At 39.7% G+C, this 24,814-nt stretch overlaps 1 protein-coding gene across 2 annotated transcripts in view; it reads left to right on the forward strand.

Annotated features, from left to right (window-relative positions):
• The window catches only part of LOC145269130 (uncharacterized), a 267,872-nt gene that overhangs the window by 87,485 nt on the left and 155,573 nt on the right, over positions 1-24,814 (forward strand). For both annotated transcript variants that reach the window (XM_080124733.1, XM_080124734.1), the window contains exons 5-9: positions 857-1,040; positions 2,813-2,944; positions 15,430-15,504; positions 18,327-18,503; positions 24,253-24,431. In XM_080124733.1, the coding sequence (XP_079980859.1) occupies positions 857-1,040; positions 2,813-2,944; positions 15,430-15,504; positions 18,327-18,503; positions 24,253-24,431 (747 nt within the window). The remainder of the gene's footprint in view (positions 1-856; positions 1,041-2,812; positions 2,945-15,429; positions 15,505-18,326; positions 18,504-24,252; positions 24,432-24,814) is intronic.

Below are 24,814 nucleotides of genomic sequence, written 5' to 3' on the forward strand. Positions count from 1 at the left end.
GGCTCATCAAGAACTTGTTTATGTTAGACTTGAAGACAACCATATTGTAGTCAGCTGGAAAGCAGGAAAACGGAAGACAATTCCATAGGCGTGCAGTTCTAAGAAAGAAGCTTTGTTCATGGAATTTACGTTTAGGTTTAGGCACAGATGAAGTGGGAAAATTTATTAAGTGTTTTCTGCTAGACAGGTGTTTCTTGTGAAAGTTTGGCGAGAGAGGGGGACCATAGATTGGAGCTCAGCTTTCTAAACTAAAAGTTGCTCTAATAAATGATTAAGACGGCCTTCTTTCGTAAATCGTAGATATTATAATCTAGGGAGTATATAAAAAGTTGTAAGAAACAGTGCCCCCCGAGTTCCCCATGGCAGGTGCTCGTCTCAGCTCCAATCTCTGGCCCCCCCCTCCCCGCCAATCTTTCACGATAGACACCCAGTCTAGCTGAAACCACTGTCAATAATTTTCCCCACTCTTTATCTGTGTCTAAATCAAAACGTAGATTCCATGAACAAAGCTTCTTTCTTAGAAGTGCATGCCCGTGGAACTCTCTTCCGTTTGCCTGTTTCCCTCCTGACTTCAACTTGGATGTCTTCAAGTCCAACATAAACAAATTCCTGATGAACCGCCCCCTTAAGTAATGACACTTTATCAAATCTCCAATACTAATGAATACTACAACGCTATCCCATTGATTACTGTACACAAAATAACCCTTATCCCCGAGTGGCTTCTGGGCCTTGATAAGTGGTGACCTCCATGTAAAAAAAAAAAAAAAAAGTGCACACACTAACACATTTTTGCTTTTATATAATAGAAGATTCTAAAATATTAATTTCTTTTCTTTTTTTTTTTGTTGTCCAGTTTGCTGTGCTATGGAGGTGCAGTGTTGTACATGTTGAAGTTGCCCATCAAAAATGTACAGAAAGTCAGTGGGACTGTCACCCACATATTTGTGGACTCCAGTTTTTGGGAAGATGTTGTCCTCTTGCAGAAGAATGGCATCCAGTGTCTTCATGTGACCTACATCCGAGACTATCTCATTAAGGTAAACCATTTTTTTGCATGTCGATATAGCTCTAGACAAGGCATGAAACCACTTGATGTAAGGCGTCAAAAAGTATAAGGTGCTTGTACAGTTTAGCAAAGATATTAAAAAAAAAACGAAGATAAAGAAAAATCTATTATGAAATGAAGGTATCATTTTTTTTTTTAAATAGTTTAATTTGATCTAGTAATTTAAAAAATAAATTTTTTTTTTTTTTTTTAAACAAAAAATTAAATTTTAGTGAGAGGGATCATCTTGGCAATTTCAGCTACAAGGAGGGAGTGTGTGCAGGGGAGATAACTCCATCTAATTCTGAAAGTTTGCCAAAACGCACATGAAGTTCTAATAATTTAAAATTTTGAAACGATTTTTTTAAATTTTGAAACAATATTTTTAATTAAATTTTGAAACGAAAAACAAAAAAAATACCTAAAATTATTAAAAGCTGTAAAAATAATCTCGTCAAATTTTGGCAAACTTAAGGAATTAGGTGGAGTTATCCCCCTTGTCGACCTCCCGCTCTTTATAGCTGGAAATTGCCAAGATGGCTTTGCTGCAATCATTGTCACTAAAATTTGATTTTCTTTTGTAAAAAAACCAAAAAAAAAACCCTGCTTGATCATATAAAGTGATTAAAAAATTTTTTTTTTTTTTTTATATATCTTCATTCCATAGCAGATTTTTACAATTACAAATATTTAAGTAGAAATTTATTTCTAGTTAAAAGTAATTTTTACGGAAAATTGGGTAAAATTGCATTTTTCTTAGATGTTATAAAGTAGGCAGTGGGGGGGGGGCTATACGCAGGGGACATAACTCTCTGAAATAAATATTTTAGATTATTTGTGTCATGGCTGCAATATTTGTTGTCTGTAATGATTGACTTTTTTTTGACTAAAAACGCAATAGCAGTTGATGATTTTTCATAATTTTTGGATATATTACTATTTTCGACATGACGGTTAAGTACGTAATATTGTTTTTGCTTAAAATGAGATTTGCCCTTTATAGGAGACTAGTGGGGGTATCCGGCATTGCCAGGGTGTGGAGAGGTTGTATGGCAACCGCACTGAGTGACAGAGCCCTAAAAAAAAAAAAAAGAAACCATGAAAATAGCGAGAAACCGCGCGAGCCCTCCAAAAGAAGGTATAAAAATAATCTTGTCAAATTTTGGCAAGCTTCAAGAATTAAATGGAGTTGTCTTCCTTGTCGCCCCCCCCCCCGTCATTGTAGCTGGAAATTGCCAAAAAGTTACTTGAGCATATTCAGCGATTTTTTTTTTTTTTTTTTTTCTCAATATCTTCATTCTATGACAGATTTTTTAAATTACGAAATTTATGCCTAGTTTAAATTTTTAAGGAAAATTAGGTAAAATTGCATTTTTCTTAGATGCTATGAAGTAGAGTCTACATACAGGGGACATAATTCTGAAAAGAATATTTTAAATTATTTGTGCTATGGCGGCAATATTTGCTGCTTATAGCGATAGACTTTTTTTTTTTTTTTTTTTAACTAAAAAACATAATAGTAATTGTTCTACTCTATGAATTTTCATAATTTTTGGATATATTATTATTTTCAACATGACAATTAAGTACGTAATATCGTTTTTGCTTAAAATAATATACTTAAAAAAAAAATTGATCTGTTGACTATAGTTTAACAAGTACCCATTAGTTTTACTTGAAACTCTTTTTTTTTTTTTTGAATTTCGCTCCTATAATGGAGAAGCACGAACATTATTTCATTTTCCTTTTTTTCTCTTTTGGCAGGATGGCATCCCAGATCCTTCACGTTACAAATTATGTAAAAGTGGTCGGTGGAAGGTGTGTGTTGGGCTTAAGCGTAAAGTCCCTCTCAGTTCGATGCTCGAATCTGTGTTGACTTGCAGGAAATACTTACGAGTAAGTAAACTTATTCTTCAAGTGCTTTTTTCCATTTTACGTGATTATGTACGTGACGTTGGATGCTGGTGTGATTACGTATCAGACGTTGGATGCTGGTGTGATTACGTATGAGACGTTGGATGCTGGTGTGATTACGTATGAGACGTTGGATGCTGGTGTGATTACGTATGAGACGTTGGATGCTGGTGTGATTACGTATGAGACGTTGGATGCTGGTGTGATTACGTATGAGACGTTGGATGCTGGTGTGATTACGTATGAGACGTTGGATGCTGGTGTGATTACGTACGTGACGTTGGATGCTGGTGTGATTACGTATGAGACGTTGGATGCTGGTGTGATTACGTATGAGACGTTGGATGCTGGTGTGATTACGTATGAGACGTTGGATGCTGGTGTGATTATGTACGTGACGTTGGATGCTGGTGTGATTACGTACGTGACGTTGGATGCTGGTGTGATTACGTACGTGACGTTGGATGCTGGTGTGATTACGTATGAGACGTTGGATGCTGGTGTGATTACGTATGAGACGTTGGATGCTGGTGTGATTACGTATGAGACGTTGGATGCTGGTGTGATTACGTATGAGACGTTGGATGCTGGTGTGATTACGTATGAGACGTTGGATGCTGGTGTGATTACGTATGAGACGTTGGATGCTGGTGTGATTACGTACGTGACGTTGGATGCTGGTGTGATTACGTATGAGACGTTGGATGCTGGTGTGATTACGTATGAGACGTTGGATGCTGGTGTGATTACGTATGAGACGTTGGATGCTGGTGTGATTACGTACGTGACGTTGGATGCTGGTGTGATTACGTATGAGACGTTGGATGCTGGTGTGATTACGTATGAGACGTTGGATGCTGGTGTGATTACGTATGAGACGTTGGATGCTGGTGTGATTACGTACGTGACGTTGGATGCTGGTGTGATTACGTATGAGACGTTGGATGCTGGTGTGATTACGTATGAGACGTTGGATGCTGGTGTGATTACGTATGAGACGTTGGATGCTGGTGTGATTACGTACGTGACGTTGGATGCTGGTGTGATTACGTATGAGACGTTGGATGCTGGTGTGATTACGTATGAGACGTTGGATGCTGGTGTGATTACGTATGAGACGTTGGATGCTGGTGTGATTACGTACGTGACGTTGGATGCTGGTGTGATTAAGTACGAGACGTTGGATGCTGGTGTGATTACGTATGAGACGTTGGATGCTGGTGTGATTACGTATGAGACGTTGGATGCTGGTGTGATTACGTATGAGACGTTGGATGCTGGTGTGATTACGTATGAGACGTTGGATGCTGGTGTGATTACGTATGAGACGTTGGATGCTGGTGTGATTACGTATGAGACGTTGGATGCTGGTGTGATTACGTATGAGACGTTGGATGCTGGTGTGATTACGTATGAGACGTTGGATGCTGGTGTGATTACGTATGAGACGTTGGATGCTGGTGTGATTACGTATGAGACGTTGGATGCTGGTGTGATTACGTACGTGACGTTGGATGCTGGTGTGATTACGTATGAGACGTTGGATGCTGGTGTGATTACGTATGAGACGTTGGATGCTGGTGTGATTACGTATGAGACGTTGGATGCTGGTGTGATTACGTATGAGACGTTGGATGCTGGTGTGATTACGTACGTGACGTTGGATGCTGGTGTGATTACGTACGTGACGTTGGATGCTGGTGTGATTACGTATGAGACGTTGGATGCTGGTGTGATTACGTATGAGACGTTGGATGCTGGTGTGATTACGTATGAGACGTTGGATGCTGGTGTGATTACGTATGAGACGTTGGATGCTGGTGTGATTACGTATGAGACGTTGGATGCTGGTGTGATTACGTATGAGACGTTGGATGCTGGTGTGATTACGTATGAGACGTTGGATGCTGGTGTGATTACGTATGAGACGTTGGATGCTGGTGTGATTACGTATGAGACGTTGGATGCTGGTGTGATTACGTATGAGACGTTGGATGCTGGTGTGATTACGTATGAGACGTTGGATGCTGGTGTGATTACGTATGAGACGTTGGATGCTGGTGTGATTACGTATGAGACGTTGGATGCTGGTGTGATCACGTATGAGACGTTGGATGCTGGTGTGATCACGTACGTGACGTTGGATGCTGGTGTGATTACGTATGTGACGTTGGATGCTGGTGTGATTACGTATGAGACGTTGGATGCTGGTGTGATTACGTATGAGACGTTGGATGCTGGTGTGATTACGTATGAGACGTTGGATGCTGGTGTGATTACGTATGAGACGTTGGATGCTGGTGTGATTACGTATGAGACGTTGGATGCTGGTGTGATTACGTATGAGACGTTGGATGCTGGTGTGATTACGTATGAGACGTTGGATGCTGGTGTGATTACGTACGTGACGTTGGATGCTGGTGTGATTACGTACGAGACGTTGGATGCTGGTGTGATTACGTACGAGACGTTGGATGCTGGTGTGATTACGTACGAGACGTTGGATGCTGGTGTGATTACGTATGAGACGTTGGATGCTGGTGTGATTACGTACGTGACGTTGGATGCTGGTGTGATTACGTACGAGACGTTGGATGCTGGTGTGATTACGTATGAGACGTTGGATGCTGGTGTGATTACGTATGAGACGTTGGATGCTGGTGTGATTACGTACGTGACGTTGGATGCTGGTGTGATTACGTATGAGACGTTGGATGCTGGTGTGATTACGTATAAGACGTTGGATGCTGGTGTGATTACGTACGTGACGTTGGATGCTGGTGTGATTACGTACGTGACGTTGGATGCTGGTGTGATTACGTATGAGACGTTGGATGCTGGTGTGATTACGTATGAGACGTTGGATGCTGGTGTGATTACGTATGAGACGTTGGATGCTGGTGTGATTACGTATGAGACGTTGGATGCTGGTGTGATTACGTATGAGACGTTGGATGCTGGTGTGATTACGTACGTGACGTTGGATGCTGGTGTGATTACGTATGAGACGTTGGATGCTGGTGTGATTACGTATGAGACGTTGGATGCTGGTGTGATTACGTATGAGACGTTGGATGCTGGTGTGATTACGTATGAGACGTTGGATGCTGGTGTGATTACGTATGAGACGTTGGATGCTGGTGTGATTACGTACGTGACGTTGGATGCTGGTGTGATTACGTATGAGACGTTGGATGCTGGTGTGATTACGTATGAGACGTTGGATGCTGGTGTGATTACGTATGAGACGTTGGATGCTGGTGTGATTACGTATGAGACGCTGGATGCTGGTGTGATTACGTATGAGATGTTGGATGCTGGTGTGATTATGTACGTGACGTTGGATGCTGGTGTGATTACGTATGAGACGTTGGATGCTGGTGTGATTACGTATGAGACGTTGGATGCTGGTGTGATTACGTACGTGACGTTGGATGCTGGTGTGATTACGTATGAGACGTTGGATGCTGGTGTGATTACGTATGAGACGTTGGATGCTGGTGTGATTACGTATGAGACGTTGGATGCTGGTGTGATTACGTATGAGACGTTGGATGCTGGTGTGATTACGTATGAGACGTTGGATGCTGGTGTGATTACGTACGTGACGTTGGATGCTGGTGTGATTACGTACGTGACGTTGGATGCTGGTGTGATTACGTATGAGACGTTGGATGCTGGTGTGATTACGTATGAGACGTTGGATGCTGGTGTGATTATGTATGAGACGTTGGATGCTGGTGTGATTACGTATGAGACGTTGGATGCTGGTGTGATTACGTATGAGACGTTGGATGCTGGTGTGATTACGTATGAGACGTTGGATGCTGGTGTGATTACGTATGAGACGTTGGATGCTGGTGTGATTACGTATGAGACGTTGGATGCTGGTGTGATTACGTATGAGACGTTGGATGCTGGTGTGATTACGTATGAGACGTTGGATGCTGGTGTGATTACGTATGAGACGTTGGATGCTGGTGTGATTACGTATGAGACGTTGGATGCTGGTGTGATTACGTATGAGACGTTGGATGCTGGTGTGATTACGTATGAGACGTTGGATGCTGGTGTGATTACGTACGTGACGTTGGATGCTGGTGTGATTACGTACGAGACGTTGGATGCTGGTGTGATTACGTACGAGACGTTGGATGCTGGTGTGATTACGTACGAGACGTTGGATGCTGGTGTGATTACGTATGAGACGTTGGATGCTGGTGTGATTACGTATGAGACGTTGGATGCTGGTGTGATTACGTATGAGACGTTGGATGCTGGTGTGATTACGTATGAGACGTTGGATGCTGGTGTGATTACGTATGAGACGTTGGATGCTGGTGTGATTACGTATGAGACGTTGGATGCTGGTGTGATTACGTATGAGACGTTGGATGCTGGTGTGATTACGTATGAGACGTTGGATGCTGGTGTGATTACGTATGAGACGTTGGATGCTGGTGTGATTACGTATGAGATGTTGGATGCTGGTGTGATTACGTATGAGACGTTGGATGCTGGTGTGATTACGTATGAGACGTTGGATGCTGGTGTGATTACGTATGAGACGTTGGATGCTGGTGTGATTACGTATGAGACGTTGGATGCTGGTGTGATTACGTATGAGACGTTGGATGCTGGTGTGATTACGTATGAGACGTTGGATGCTGGTGTGATTACGTATGAGACGTTGGATGCTGGTGTGATTACGTATGAGACGTTGGATGCTGGTGTGATTACGTACGTGACGTTGGATGCTGGTGTGATTACGTATGAGACGTTGGATGCTGGTGTGATTACGTATGAGACGTTGGATGCTGGTGTGATTACGTATGAGACGTTGGATGCTGGTGTGATTACGTATGAGACGTTGGATGCTGGTGTGATTACGTATGAGACGTTGGATGCTGGTGTGATTACGTATGAGACGTTGGATGCTGGTGTGATTACGTATGAGACGTTGGATGCTGGTGTGATTACGTATGAGACGTTGGATGCTGGTGTGATTACGTATGAGACGTTGGATGCTGGTGTGATTACGTATGAGACGTTGGATGCTGGTGTGATTACGTATGAGACGTTGGATGCTGGTGTGATTACGTATGAGACGTTGGATGCTGGTGTGATTACGTATGAGACGTTGGATGCTGGTGTGATTACGTATGAGACGTTGGATGCTGGTGTGATTACGTATGAGACGTTGGATGCTGGTGTGATTACGTATGAGACGTTGGATGCTGGTGTGATTACGTATGAGACGTTGGATGCTGGTGTGATTACGTACGTGACGTTGGATGCTGGTGTGATTACGTATGAGACGTTGGATGCTGGTGTGATTACGTATGAGACGTTGGATGCTGGTGTGATTACGTATGAGACGTTGGATGCTGGTGTGATTACGTACGTGACGTTGGATGCTGGTGTGATTACGTACGAGACGTTGGATGCTGGTGTGATTACGTATGAGACGTTGGATGCTGGTGTGATTACGTACGTGACGTTGGATGCTGGTGTGATTACGTATGAGACGTTGGATGCTGGTGTGATTACGTATGAGACGTTGGATGCTGGTGTGATTACGTATGAGACGTTGGATGCTGGTGTGATTACGTATGAGACGTTGGATGCTGGTGTGATTACGTATGAGACGTTGGATGCTGGTGTGATTACGTATGAGACGTTGGATGCTGGTGTGATTACGTATGAGACGTTGGATGCTGGTGTGATTACGTAGGAGACGTTGGATGCTGGTGTGATTACGTATGAGACGTTTGATTCTGGTGTGATTACGTACGAGACGTTGGATGCTGGTGTGATTACGTATGAGACGTTGGATGCTGGTGTGATTACGTACGTGACGTTGGATGCTGGTGTGATTACGTACGAGACGTTGGATGCTGGTGTGATTACGTATGAGACGTTGGATGCTGGTGTGATTACGTATGAGACGTTGGATGCTGGTGTGATTACGTATGAGACGTTGGATGCTGGTGTGATTACGTATGAGACGTTGGATGCTGGTGTGATTACGTATGAGACGTTGGATGCTGGTGTGATTACGTATGAGACGTTGGATGCTGGTGTGATTACGTATGAGACGTTGGATGCTGGTGTGATTACGTATGAGACGTTGGATGCTGGTGTGATTACGTATGAGACGTTGGATGCTGGTGTGATTACGTATGAGACGTTGGATGCTGGTGTGATTACGTATGAGACGTTGGATGCTGGTGTGATTACGTATGAGACGTTGGATGCTGGTGTGATTACGTATGAGACGTTGGATGCTGGTGTGATTACGTATGAGACGTTGGATGCTGGTGTGATTACGTATGAGACGTTGGATGCTGGTGTGATTACGTATGAGACGTTGGATGCTGGTGTGATTACGTATGAGACGTTGGATGCTGGTGTGATTACGTATGAGACGTTGGATGCTGGTGTGATTACGTATGAGACGTTGGATGCTGGTGTGATTACGTATGAGACGTTGGATGCTGGTGTGATTACGTATGAGACGTTGGATGCTGGTGTGATTACGTATGAGACGTTGGATGCTGGTGTGATTACGTATGAGACGTTGGATGCTGGTGTGATTACGTATGAGACGTTGGATGCTGGTGTGATTACGTATGAGACGTTGGATGCTGGTGTGATTACGTACGTGACGTTGGATGCTACTGTGATTACGTATGAGACGTTGGATGCTGGTGTGATTACGTATGAGACGTTGGATGCTGGTGTGATTATGTACGTGACGTTGGATGCTGGTGTGATTACGTATGAGACGTTGGATGCTGGTGTGATTACGTAGGAGACGTTGGATGCTGGTGTGATTACGTACGTGACGTTGGATGCTGGTGTGATTACGTACGAGACGTTGGATGCTGGTGTGATTACGTACGTGACGTTGGATGCTGGTGTGATTACGTACGAGACGTTGGATGCTGGTGTGATTACGTATGAGACGTTGGATGCTGGTGTGATTACGTATGAGACGTTGGATGCTGGTGTGATTACGTACGTGACGTTGGATGCTAATGTGATTACGTATGAGACGTTGGATGCTGGTGTGATTACGTATGAGACGTTGGATGCTGGTGTGATTACGTACGTGACGTTGGATGCTGGTGTGATTACGTACGTGACGTTGGATGCTGGTGTGATTACGTATGAGACGTTGGATGCTGGTGTGATTACGTATGAGACGTTGGATGCTGGTGTGATTACGTATGAGACGTTGGATGCTGGTGTGATTACGTATGAGACGTTGGATGCTGGTGTGATTACGTATGAGACGTTGGATGCTGGTGTGATTACGTACGTGACGTTGGATGCTGGTGTGATTACGTATGAGACGTTGGATGCTGGTGTGATTACGTATGAGACGTTGGATGCTGGTGTGATTACGTATGAGACGTTGGATGCTGGTGTGATTACGTATGAGACGTTGGATGCTGGTGTGATTACGTATGAGACGTTGGATGCTGGTGTGATTACGTACGTGACGTTGGATGCTGGTGTGATTACGTACGTGACGTTGGATGCTGGTGTGATTACGTATGAGACGTTGGATGCTGGTGTGATTACGTATGAGACGTTGGATGCTGGTGTGATTACGTATGAGACGTTGGATGCTGGTGTGATTACGTATGAGACGTTGGATGCTGGTGTGATTACGTATGAGACGTTGGATGCTGGTGTGATTACGTATGAGACGTTGGATGCTGGTGTGATTACGTATGAGACGTTGGATGCTGGTGTGATTACGTATGAGACGTTGGATGCTGGTGTGATTACGTATGAGACGTTGGATGCTGGTGTGATTACGTATGAGACGTTGGATGCTGGTGTGATTACGTATGAGACGTTGGATGCTGGTGTGATTACGTATGAGACGTTGGATGCTGGTGTGATTACGTACGTGACGTTGGATGCTGGTGTGATTACGTACGTGACGTTGGATGCTGGTGTGATTACGTACGAGACGTTGGATGCTGGTGTGATTACGTACGAGACGTTGGATGCTGGTGTGATTACGTATGAGACGTTGGATGCTGGTGTGATTACGTATGAGACGTTGGATGCTGGTGTGATTACGTATGAGACGTTGGATGCTGGTGTGATTACGTATGAGACGTTGGATGCTGGTGTGATTACGTATGAGACGTTGGATGCTGGTGTGATTACGTATGAGACGTTGGATGCTGGTGTGATTACGTATGAGACGTTGGATGCTGGTGTGATTACGTATGAGACGTTGGATGCTGGTGTGATTACGTATGAGACGTTGGATGCTGGTGTGATTACGTATGAGACGTTGGATGCTGGTGTGATTACGTATGAGACGTTGGATGCTGGTGTGATTACGTATGAGACGTTGGATGCTGGTGTGATTACGTATGAGACGTTGGATGCTGGTGTGATTACGTATGAGACGTTGGATGCTGGTGTGATTACGTATGAGACGTTGGATGCTGGTGTGATTACGTATGAGACGTTGGATGCTGGTGTGATTACGTATGAGACGTTGGATGCTGGTGTGATTACGTACGTGACGTTGGATGCTGGTGTGATTACGTATGAGACGTTGGATGCTGGTGTGATTACGTATGAGACGTTGGATGCTGGTGTGATTACGTATGAGACGTTGGATGCTGGTGTGATTACGTATGAGACGTTGGATGCTGGTGTGATTACGTATGAGACGTTGGATGCTGGTGTGATTACGTATGAGACGTTGGATGCTGGTGTGATTACGTATGAGACGTTGGATGCTGGTGTGATTACGTATGAGACGTTGGATGCTGGTGTGATTACGTATGAGACGTTGGATGCTGGTGTGATTACGTATGAGACGTTGGATGCTGGTGTGATTACGTATGAGACGTTGGATGCTGGTGTGATTACGTATGAGACGTTGGATGCTGGTGTGATTACGTATGAGACGTTGGATGCTGGTGTGATTACGTATGAGACGTTGGATGCTGGTGTGATTACGTATGAGACGTTGGATGCTGGTGTGATTACGTATGAGACGTTGGATGCTGGTGTGATTACGTATGAGACGTTGGATGCTGGTGTGATTACGTATGAGACGTTGGATGCTGGTGTGATTACGTACGTGACGTTGGATGCTGGTGTGATTACGTATGAGACGTTGGATGCTGGTGTGATTACGTATGAGACGTTGGATGCTGGTGTGATTACGTATGAGACGTTGGATGCTGGTGTGATTACGTACGTGACGTTGGATGCTGGTGTGATTACGTACGAGACGTTGGATGCTGGTGTGATTACGTATGAGACGTTGGATGCTGGTGTGATTACGTACGTGACGTTGGATGCTGGTGTGATTACGTATGAGACGTTGGATGCTGGTGTGATTACGTATGAGACGTTGGATGCTGGTGTGATTACGTATGAGACGTTGGATGCTGGTGTGATTACGTATGAGACGTTGGATGCTGGTGTGATTACGTATGAGACGTTGGATGCTGGTGTGATTACGTATGAGACGTTGGATGCTGGTGTGATTACGTAGGAGACGTTGGATGCTGGTGTGATTACGTATGAGACGTTTGATTCTGGTGTGATTACGTACGAGACGTTGGATGCTGGTGTGATTACGTACGAGACGTTGGATGCTGGTGTGATTACGTACGAGACGTTGGATGCTGGTGTGATTACGTAAGAGACGTTGGATGCTGGTGTGATTACGTATGAGACGTTGGATGCTGGTGTGATTACGTATGAGACGTTGGATGCTGGTGTGATTACGTATGAGACGTTGGATGCTGGTGTGATTACGTATGAGACGTTGGATGCTGGTGTGATTACGTATGAGACGTTGGATGCTGGTGTGATTACGTATGAGACGTTGGATGCTGGTGTGATTACGTATGAGACGTTGGATGCTGGTGTGATTACGTATGAGACGTTGGATGCTGGTGTGATTACGTATGAGACGTTGGATGCTGGTGTGATTACGTATGAGACGTTGGATGCTGGTGTGATTACGTACGAGACGTTGGATGCTGGTGTGATTACGTACGAGACGTTGGATGCTGGTGTGATTACGTACGAGACGTTGGATGCTGGTGTGATTACGTACGAGACGTTGGATGCTGGTGTGATTACGTACGAGACGTTGGATGCTGGTGTGATTACGTACGTGACGTTGGATGCTGGTGTGATTACGTACGTGACGTTGGATGCTGGTGTGATTACGTACGTGACGTTGGATGCTGGTGTGATTACGTATGAGACGTTGGATGCTGGTGTTATTACGTATGAGACGTTGGATGCTGGTGTGATTACGTACGTGACGTTGGATGCTGGTGTGATTACGTACGTGACGTTGGATGCTGGTGTGATTACGTATGAGACGTTGGATGCTGGTGTGATTACGTATGAGACGTTGGATGCTGGTGTGATTACGTAGGAGACGTTGGATGCTGGTGTGATTACGTAGGAGACGTTGGATGCTGGTGTGATTACGTATGAGACGTTGGATGCTGGTGTGATTACGTACGAGACGTTGGATGCTGGTGTGATTACGTACGAGACGTTGGATGCTGGTGTGATTACGTACGAGACGTTGGATGCTGGTGTGATTACGTACGAGACGTTGGATGCTGGTGTGATTACGTACGAGACGTTGGATGCTGGTGTGATTACGTACGAGACGTTGGATGCTGGTGTGATTACGTACGAGACGTTGGATGCTGGTGTGATTACGTATGAGACGTTGGATGCTGGTGTGATTACGTATGAGACGTTGGATGCTGGTGTGATTACGTATGAGACGTTGGATGCTGGTGTGATTACGTATGAGACGTTGGATGCTGGTGTGATTACGTATGAGACGTTGGATGCTGGTGTGATTACGTATGAGACGTTGGATGCTGGTGTGATTACGTATGAGACGTTGGATGCTGGTGTGATTACGTATGAGACGTTGGATGCTGGTGTGATTACGTATGAGACGTTGGATGCTGGTGTGATTACGTATGAGACGTTGGATGCTGGTGTGATTACGTATGAGACGTTGGATGCTGGTGTGATTACGTATGAGACGTTGGATGCTGGTGTGATTACGTATGAGACGTTGGATGCTGGTGTGATTACGTATGAGACGTTGGATGCTGGTGTGATTACGTACGTGACGTTGGATGCTGGTGTGATTACGTACAAGACGTTGGATGCTGGTGTGATTACGTATGAGACGTTGGATGCTGGTGTGATTACGTATGAGACGTTGGATGCTGGTGTGATTACGTATGAGACGTTGGATGCTGGTGTGATTACGTATGAGACGTTGGATGCTGGTGTGATTACGTACGAGACATTGGATGCTGGTGTGATTACGTACAAGACTTTGGATGCTGGTGTGATTACGTACGAGACGTTGGATGCTGGTGTGATTACGTATGAGACGTTGGCTGTGAGCGTGATTACGCACGTGACGTTGGCTGTGAGCGTGATTACGCACGTGACGTTGGCTGTGAGCGTGATTACGCACGTGACGTTGGCTGTGAGCGTGATTACGCACGTGACGTTGGCTGTGAGCGTGATTACGCACGTGACGTTGGCTGTGAGCGTGATTACGCACGTGACGTTGGCTGTGAGCGTGATTACGTACGTGACGTTGGCTGTGAGCGTGATTTATATCTTTCCAACTTCCTGGCTGTATTTCCTAACTTAAAATCTACCAAACATTAATGCTGTAACCCTTTTCCCTCTCCCATTGCAAAACTCATTCATGTTCTGCAAGGCAGGGAACAAAAACAATAAAATCCACTATAAAAAAACCAAACCAAACTCTACAAACTAGCGATTGAAGTTACAAAGAGCTTGAAGAATAAAAACCTTCTACAAAATAACTGGATGCAACATGAATACTGTTTCTAAAATAACTGGATTCGATAATAAATAACGCGAAAAGAGTTGATATGCCGCAAAATAACTTGATTCGACATTAAATAGATTTCTTAAATTAAAAAAAAAGCTTTTTTTTTTAATTTAAGAAATCTATTTAATGTCGAATCAAGTTATTTTGCGGCATATCAACTCTTTTCGCATTAGTTATTACCGAATCCAGGTATTATATTCTTTTTTAATTGACAGAATTCTGGAGTTTGTGTTTTGATTTGGGTTTTTAAAATCAACTAAGCATCATTTAAAAAAATATTCATTTATAATGTATGTAAAAAACTATTCTTTTATTAAAACAGAAGCCTGGGAGTCTGTTTAAGTTGGGTTTTTAAAATTGGCATCTTTTTAAATTTTTTTTTTTATTCATAAGTTATGTAAAAAGCTATGTTTTAAATTGACAGAATTCTGGAGTCTGTGGTCGAGTTGGGTTTTTAAAATTAATTCAGCATCTTTAAAAAAAAATTTTTTTTTTAATTAGCCGATTTTTGTACGATGCTATGTGTGTTTAATGAATCGTTATTTCATTTTAGCTTACTCAACAGACAAATGGATGGCAGCCGCTCACTTCTGCTGCTGGACTTATTGTGAGCACTGAACAACACAAGGTAAATAGAATGCATTACTCAGTTATTCCCCTTGTTAATCAAGGAAAAGTTGCCCCCCTTGGATTCTCCATTTTTTTTTTTTTTTATCTCTTTTTCTTTTGAAATTTTTTGTTTTTAATCAAATTTTTTTATTTAAAAAAATTTTTTTTTTTTTAAGGTAAGTGGAAAGCATTACTCCTGGACAGGGTTCAAAAGAGAGTGGCCAACCTGATAGGTCTTGAACTGTCATCTAGGCTTCAGACTCTGTCCCATCGACGAAATGTTGCATTCCTCTGCCTGTTCTACGAATACTTTAATGGTGAATGCTCTGACGAACTGCAAGCACTTGTACCTCCTCGACATGACTACCCCCGACAAACCTGACAAGCAACTAAGTCCCACCCCTTTACAGTAGAGATACCTAGGTTTAAGAAAGCCTTTTTATACTGCAATAGTTTCTTCCTCAGAACTAACTGCAAGTCTTTGGAATTCCCTTCCGAGATTCTGCTTTCCAAACTGTACTGATATGAAGAAGTTCAAGTGTAATGTGAATAAACATCTTTCTACTTATCTCCCTTCATGATACCCCTGCAACTTTTGTCCCCGATAGTAGCCCCCTACTTCAAAGTGGTACTTGACTTGCCTTGTTTGGGGTGAAAATTGATAAAAAAAAATAAAGTTATTCCCCTTTTTTTTAATTAAGGAAAAGTTGCCTCCCTTGGATTCTCCGTTTTTTTTTTACTCTTTTTCTTTTGAAGTCCGCTTTTTTTAATTAAAAAAAAAAAAAAAAATTTAAGAAAAATGTGATTTCTGCTAAATCACTTCAGCTTTATCTTATTTTGTTTTCGTCACTGTTTGATTGAATTTACTTCTCTTCTGCTTTTCACATTTTCGTTTCTCCACTTCCTCTCTTATGCTTTCGTTTAGTATAGCCTGGTCATAAAATATGCATAAATAAATAACGAGTGGGCACTGATTTACATTAATGATCTTCCAAATCACATCCTTACATCAGCCGTAGACATTTTTGCTGACGACACTACCATCTATGGTAGAACATCTAAGTCAGTAAACGACCAAGTTCTCTCCAATTCTCTCTCCTCTGATCTTGATCACGTTGTACAATGGGGAAAGGGGTGGCTGGTTACTTTTAATGCATCTAAAACCAGGCTTCTATCTTTACATCATCAACGTTCTGATCCCCATCTGTCATCAATTAAAATGAATGGCTCTCGTCTTGGGGAGGCCTCAAGTTTTCACAGGCTTCTGGGCTTGACCTTTACTCCTGATCTTAAATGGAATATGTACATCAAATCTGTTGCCAAGGCTGCTGGAAAAATGGTGGGATCCTTCTATCGATCCAGTAGATATCTCACTGCTGATGCAATTCTCTATCTATATAAGAGCCAGATACGTCCAAGGATGGAATACTGTTGGCACATATGGGCAGGAGCTGTTAGAAAAGACTTGTCCTGCCTTGATAGGGTTCAAAATAGACTTTGTGGCCTGGCGGGAGATGTCCTTTTCTCTTTGCTGCAACCTTTATCTCACAGAAGAGATGTTGCGAGTTTGTCTGCTTTATCGTTATTTTCATGGAAAGTGTTTGACTGAGCTTCAATCTATGGTCCCCCCTCGCCAAATTTTCACAAGAAACACTCGACTAGCTGAAAACACTATCAATAATTCCCCCCACTCTTTATCTGTGCCTAAACCTAAACGTAGATTCCATGATCAAAGCTTCTTTCTTAGAACTGCACGCCTGTGGAATTGTCTTCCGTTTTCCTGCTTTCCAGCTGACTATAATATGGTTGTCTTCAAGTCCAACGTGAACAAGTTTCTGATGAGCCGTTCCACTTAAGTTAACAAATTTACCGAACTTCCATTACTATCGATTACTATATTGTCCTCTTGACTACTGTACACTCTTTAACCCTTATCCTTGAGTGGCCTATTGGCCTTGATAAGTGGTTATGCCTATGTAAAAAAAAAAAAAAAAAAAAGAAAAAAAAGTGAGGTGGGAGTACGATCTTCTATTATTAATCTGTCGCAGCCAGGGGGATTGGTTTCATTTTAACTTAGCAGTTGTTTATGGGCCTAAGTTTTTGCTTTGATTTGAAGTCATATTTCACTCACATTGTTGTTGCTTTCCTGACTGCTTTATGGTTGTTTTTTTTTTTTTCTTTTCTGGTGGCGACTTCCTTATCTATTTATTTTATTGATAAACTCTATTTATTTGTTTATATATTTATTTTATTCCTCGCTTTTTTTTTCTCTGGTCACGTGTTTCTTGTTTTTATTATTTATTTATTTATTTCCAAATCAAAAATAAAAACAATTTATATTTTACGTATATGTACAGATCAGATTCTACTCAAAGCACAACATGTCTGTGTAGACTTTTTTTGTTTTACCATTAATTATTTTATTTTTGACCCCCGACAAAAGAGGGATTGCACCTAGTAATTCACTCCCGTTCATCTGTTCACACTTTTCTCAATAATTAGATTTTTTTAAAAAATTTTTCACAAACCTTAGTCATGGTGAAAGTAAATATTTGCCAGAACCGATTTTCTGGAATAACTCTGGTTGCCCGCCTAGGGGGTATTATAGGAGTAAAATTGCCCCCAAATCATTCCTATGTTCATTTGTTTGCACTTTTCTCAATCATCACGCCTCAGATTTAAAAAAAAAAAATTTTGCACAAACATTAGTCATGGTGAAAGTCAATTTTTTCTTGTGGATGCTACTGCATGCTTGACTTGTTAAATTTTATTTTAAAAAATTCTGCATGCTTGACTTGTTAAATTTTATTTAAAAAAAATTTTTCTTTTCCAATTCTTCAGTTGTCCGATACTGTATCATGTGTCCCGATGCAAGGCCCCCTGGCGGAAATGATTCACTGTTGTTTAGAAGAAGAATTCAATTACCATGAAGGATTAATAATGGCCCTAAATTTCATCTCAGCTCGGGCCTATCTACCTCCGCAAACATGTTATTTCTTCATGAAGGACATTCTAATGGTAAGTTTGTATTCATATAAAATTAGGGTGCTTCTGCAGTATGAGATTTCAATACTTGTGCAGAATTTGAGCCAGATTAACTGGCTGCTTTGCTTTAAAGAAGTGGCTGGTTACTTTTAATGCCTCTAAAACCAAGCTTCTATCTTTACATCATCAATGCTCTGATCCTCAGCTGGCATCAATTGAAATGAATGGCTCTCGTCTTGGAGAGGCCTCATGTTTTGACAAGCTTCTGGGCTTGACCTTTACTCCTGATCTTAAATGGAACATGTACATCAAATCTGTTGCAAAGGCCGCTTGAAAAATGGTGGGATCCTTCTATCGATCCAGTAGATATCTCACTGCTGATGCAAATCTCTATCTATATAAGAGCCAAGTACGTCCTAGGATGGAGTACTGTTGCCACATTTGGGCAGGAGCTGCTAGAAAGGACTTGTCCTGCCTTGATAAAGTTCAAAATAGACTTTGTAGCCTCGTAGGAGATGTCCTTTTCTCTTCCCTGCAACCTCTATCTCACAGAAGAGATGTTGTGAGTTTGTCTCTGCTTTATTGTTATTTTCATGGAAAGTGCTCGACTGAGCTTCAATCTATGCCCCCCCCGCCAAATTTTCAAAAGAAACACTTGTCTAGCTGAAAACACTATCAATAATACCCCCCCCCCCTTTATTTGTGCCTAAACCTAAACGTAGATTCCATGAACAAAGTTTCTTTCTTAGAACTACATGCTTGTGGAATTGTCTTCCGTTTTCCTGCTTTCCAGCTGATTATAATATGGTTGTCTTCAAGTCCAATGTAAACAAGTTCTTGATGAGTTGTTCCACTTAAGTTAACAAATTTACCGAATTTCCATTACTAACAATAACTATATTGTCCAATTGACTACTGTACACTCTTAACCCTTATCCTCGAGTGGTCTCTGGGCCTTGATAAGTGGTTATGCCTATGTAAAAAAAAAATATCAACGGCCGGGTTTTGGCAAACGTCGCCAATTATCAAAGTGTAAAAATGCTACTCAAAGAAAATACAGGAGAAAACATGTAAATAAAATAAAATCTTTAGAAATAAAAATGAAAAAAAAAACGAAATATAACAAAATTAAAAAGAAACGACAACCTACCGTAACAATTTCTGGTTTATTTTTGTAACAAATTTTTTCAAGTGAAAAAATTTGTTACAAGTAATTTTTTTATTTATCTATTTATTTATTTATTTTTTTGTCAAACAAAATTGAACAAAATTAATAAGAAAACCATTTTTTATTTGTCAAACAAAATTGAACAAAATTAATAAGAAAACCATTTTTTTTTGTCAAACAAAATTGAACAAAATTAATAAGAAAACCATTTTTTATTTGTCAAACAAAATTGAACAAAATTAATAAAAAAAACATTTCTTTTTTGTCAAACAAAATTGAACAAAATTAATAAGAAAACCATTTTTTTTTGTCAAACAAAATTGAACAAAATTAATAAGAAAACCATTTCTTTTTTGTCAAACAAAATTGAACAAAATTAATAAGAAAACCATTTTTTTTTGTCAAACAAAATTGAACAAAATTAATAAGAAAACCATTTCTTTTTTGTCAAACAAAATTGAACAAAATTAATAAGAAAACCATTTTTTATTTGTCAAACAAAATTGAACAAAATTAATAAGAAAACCATTTTTTTTTTTTTGTCAAACAAAATTGAACAAAATTAATAAGAAAACCATTTTTTTTTTGTCAAACAAAATTGAACAAAATTAATAAGAAAACCATTTTTTTTTTTGTCAAACAAAATTGAACAAAATTAATAAGAAAACCATTTCTTTTTTGTCAAACAAAATTGAACAAAATTAATAAGAAAACCATTTTTTATTTGTCAAACAAAATTGAACAAAATTAATAAGAAAACCATTTTTTTTTGTCAAACAAAATTGAACAAAATTAATAAGAAAACCATTTCTTTTTTGTCAAACAAAATTGAACAAAATTAATAAGAAAACCATTTTTTATTTGTCAAACAAAATTGAACAAAATTAATAAGAAAACCATTTTTTTTTGTCAAACAAAATTGAACAAAATTAATAAGAAAACCATTTCTTTTTTGTCAAACAAAATTGAACAAAATTAATAAGAAAACCATTTTTTGTTTTATATAATGTGTGTAAGGGTGTTCGTTCAGCAAAAAAAAACAAAACATAGGAGTCGTAAGCAGGCTCAAACCCGTAACGTTATAAGTAATTTTTTTATTTATCTATTTATTTATTTATTTTTTTTTGTCAAACAAAATTGGACAAAATTAATAAGAAAACCATTTTTTTTTATATAATATGTGTAAGGGTGTTCGTTCAGCAAAATAAAAAACAAAAGGAAAATTGCGAGTGCAAAAAAAACCAAAAAACATAGGAGTAGTAAGCAGACTCAAACCTGTAACGCGCCAGAAGAAAAGGAGGTGAAAAAAAAAAAAACAAAAACAAACAGTCTTACTGATGTGCCTACCTAATGTCAAAATAATGCCTTTTGTGCAACGTCGAGGGTTGAATAATTTGTAAAAAATGTCAGCCAAAAAAAACCAACCCTCCCTGTACAAAAGTGCCCAGTTGAGGGTGAAGGAATTAATGTTTGTGACCAATTTTTCGATATTTGTTGTCCGAAGGGTGGAGCTTCAAAATGATATTGATCTTGTGAAAATCTGTCGCCTGTCGAAAGTTTTTGGTAGGCATACATACATACATACATACATACATACATTTAAACAGATAGGTGAAATTTATATTATAGATTTTTTCAAAATATTGCTTGATTAGGCAATAAGCTTTATGATTATGCGATATTTTTTAAAATGAAATAATTTACAAGTATGAGATATTTTTTAAAATTAAATTATGATTATGAGATATTTTTTAAAAATTAAATAATTTATGGTTGGCGCTTATCTACCATGTTTTAAATATTTTTTTTTTTCAAATTTTCTGATTTTTTTTCTTTTCATTTTAGAAAACCAAAATATTGCTTGAGTTTATTATTGATTAAACTTTATGATTATAGGATTTTTTTTAAAATTAAGGATTATCTTCCTTGTTTTTAAATAATATTTTTGGCCATTTTTTTTTTTTTTTTTCATATCTGATTTTTTGTTCTTTTTATTTTAGAAAAACAAAATATGCTTGAGTTTATTATTGACTAGCGGAGAGTACCCGGCGTTGCCCAGGTGTTTAGAGGTGTGTGTGCTCGAGGGGGGGGGGAACAATCAAAACATAAGAATAAGTGAAGTAAATACTTTTAAATATTAAATTATATATTTTATATAAAAAAAATGTTAAAACTTTTTAAAAAATCGAAAAAAAACCCAAAAAACTAACGTAAGGAAAACAAACGATGTTAAATGTAAAAATCGGAAAAACAAAAAAAGAAAACGCGAATGTGATGGAAAAAGAAAACAGAAAAACGAACGTTAAAACTTCTTTAAAAAAATCTGAAAAATAAAAACCAAAAATAACATAGAACGTGAAAAATGGCTTGAATAACTGTTTCAATATTAAACCTTTAAAAATCGATAAAAAAAAAATCTCACGATGATTCGAACTCAAAACCTTTAGACAACGAGACCACGCTCTAATGAACTGAGCTAAGACGACGTTGACAAAATTGGGTCCATTTTTTTTTTTTCATATTTAAACTAAATCATGTTCCGACGTCATTTGTAGAAGTGAACTTGTCATGAAAGGACGTTTTTTTGCTGACCCCTCCCTGTAGAAAACTGATGATTTTAGGGTGAAGAAATTAATGTTTTTGGCCAATTTTTCGATATTTGTCGGGCGAAGGATCGAGCTTTAAAATGATATCAATCTTGTGAAAATCCGTGACCCGTGTCGAAAGTTTTTGCGAGACATACAAACACACATACATACAAACACACATACATACAAACACACATACATACAAACACACATACATACACACATTTTCACTTTTATATATATGTATAGACTAGCGGGGGGGGGGTACCCGGCGTTGCCCGAGTGTTTTGAGGTGTGTGTGGTTGGGCGGGTGGGGGTGGGAGGGTTGTTAATGAAAACCTAAGAATAAGCGAAGTAAAAACGGAAAAACAAACGTTAAAACTTAAGCGGAGGGTACCCTGGTGGTGGTGGTGGCGGGGGGGTAATCAAAACATCGAAAAAAAAACAACAAAAAAAAACAAACGTAAGGCAAATGAACGATGTTAAATGTAAAAATCGAAAAAATAAAAAAGAAAAACGAACGTTAAAACTAAAAACCAAACAAAAACAAACACGTGAAAAATGGCTTAAATAAGCCTGTTTCGATATTAAAATTTAAAAAATCGGTGGGTACCCAGGTGTTTTTGGGTGTGTGTGGTCGGTCGGGGGTGGGGGTGGTAATGAAAATCTAAGAATAAGCAAAGTAAAAAAAAAAAACAGAAAAACGAACGTTACGTGAAAAATGGCTTAAATAACACTGCTTCAATATTAAAATTTAAAAAATCGGAAAAAAAAATAATCTCACACCACAATTCGAAACCAAAACGTTTAGATAATGAACCAACGCTCTAACCAACTGAGCTAACACGATGTACATGAAATTGTGTCAGTTCTCCAAATATTTAAACTAAATCAGGTCATGACGTCGTCTGACGCATGCGTAGAACTGATCTCGTCATGAGAGGACGGTTTTTGTTACCCCCCCCCCTCCACCCTGTAGAAAAGTGTTGATTTTAAGGGTGAAAAAAATTAACGTTTTTGGCCAATTTTTCGATATTTTTCGAGCGAAGGATGGAGCTTCAATATGACATCAAGTTTGTGAATTTTTGTTCTGTCTGTCGAAAGTTTTTAGCAGACACACAAACGTACACACACACATACACATACATACATACATACATTTTTGCTTTTATATATATAGACTAGCAGGGGGTACCCGGCATTACCCGGGTTTTTGGAGATGTGTGTGTGTGTGTGTGTGTGTGTTGGGGGGGGGTAGATCAAAACCACCCTTTTAAAAAAAAAAATCGTTGGCTGGGTGTTTGGAGGTGTAAAAGAAAAAAAAAAGTTTTCCGAACCTTTGACGCGGAGGTGGAAAGGAAATGGAAAAAAAAACCTGCGATCTAACCATTTCGACCATGGGAATAGATGAATTGATAAGTGTGTTGACGTTTATAAATTGAAATTGACAGGTGCGAGAACGTTAAGTCGCATGATGTTTGACCTAGTTTTACGCGGCGATCAAAAAATATCTCGAAAATAGCTTGTAAAAGTCGAGTAAATTAAAGATAGCTGCGACCTGAGTTCCTTAGTCGTAGATATTATTATTTAAAAAGCATATAAAAAGTTTTAAGGAGAATCACGGTGAAAAAAGCCTTTTGTAGACATACACAAAAAGCGAAGACACATACATACACACATTTTCGCTTTTCTATATATAGATTAACTTTTATGGTTATAGGATTTTTTTAAAATTGAGAACATAGAGGTTTTCAAGTCCAACATAAACAAATTCCTGATGAACCACCCCCTTAAGTAATGACACTTTATCAAATCTCCAATACTAATGAATACTGCAACGCTATCCCATTGATTACTGTACACAAAATAACCCTTATCCCCGAGTGGCTTCTGGGCCTTGATAAGTGGTGACCTCCATGTAAAAAAAAAAAAAAAAAAAAATTATCCCCCTTGTTTTTAAATAATATTTAGGCTATTTTTAAAAATTTTTTTCAAATCTTCTGATTTTTTTTTCTTTTCATTTTAGAAAAACAAAAGTGCTGATCTGAATTTACTGTGTTATGAAGTCTTGATGAAGAATCTCAGTTTATTTCCTCCCGGTCCCCAGTTTGAAGCCAGTCGGCAGATTTATCTGCAGACGTTACTTGAGGCAGAACAGAACGGCAATTACAACAGCAAGTGGGAATTTATAAAAGATGTCATCACGTGAGCGTCATTTTAAGTGTTCTTTAAATTTTTTTTCAAGTGTTTTTATCTAATAAATATATATATATTCAAAATATGAAGTTGGTAAGTGCTATCCATGCGCGACCACTGGACTTACAATACACATCTCTACCTTCAACAAACAAACTCGGCCAAACGACATCATGGCACGTAAGAAAAAGAAAAAAATATATATTGTATTGTTTAAAAAGAAAATTCCTGATGAAGGCTTTATAAGCTGGAAATTTAAAACTTTAAATAAATAAATGTTGGTTTATTTTAAAAAAATACAGATACGCATGTGGTCATTCTTTCTAACTTCATATTTTGAATTCCGTTTTCTTTGTGCTTCTATAAAGTGGATTACTACTAAACTATATATA

The sequence above is a fragment of the Euprymna scolopes genome, chromosome 45 (assembly GCF_053919585.1).
Source record: "Euprymna scolopes isolate OS-2025 chromosome 45, ASM5391958v1, whole genome shotgun sequence".
In the NCBI taxonomy this organism is placed as follows: Eukaryota; Metazoa; Mollusca; class Cephalopoda; order Sepiida; family Sepiolidae; genus Euprymna; species Euprymna scolopes.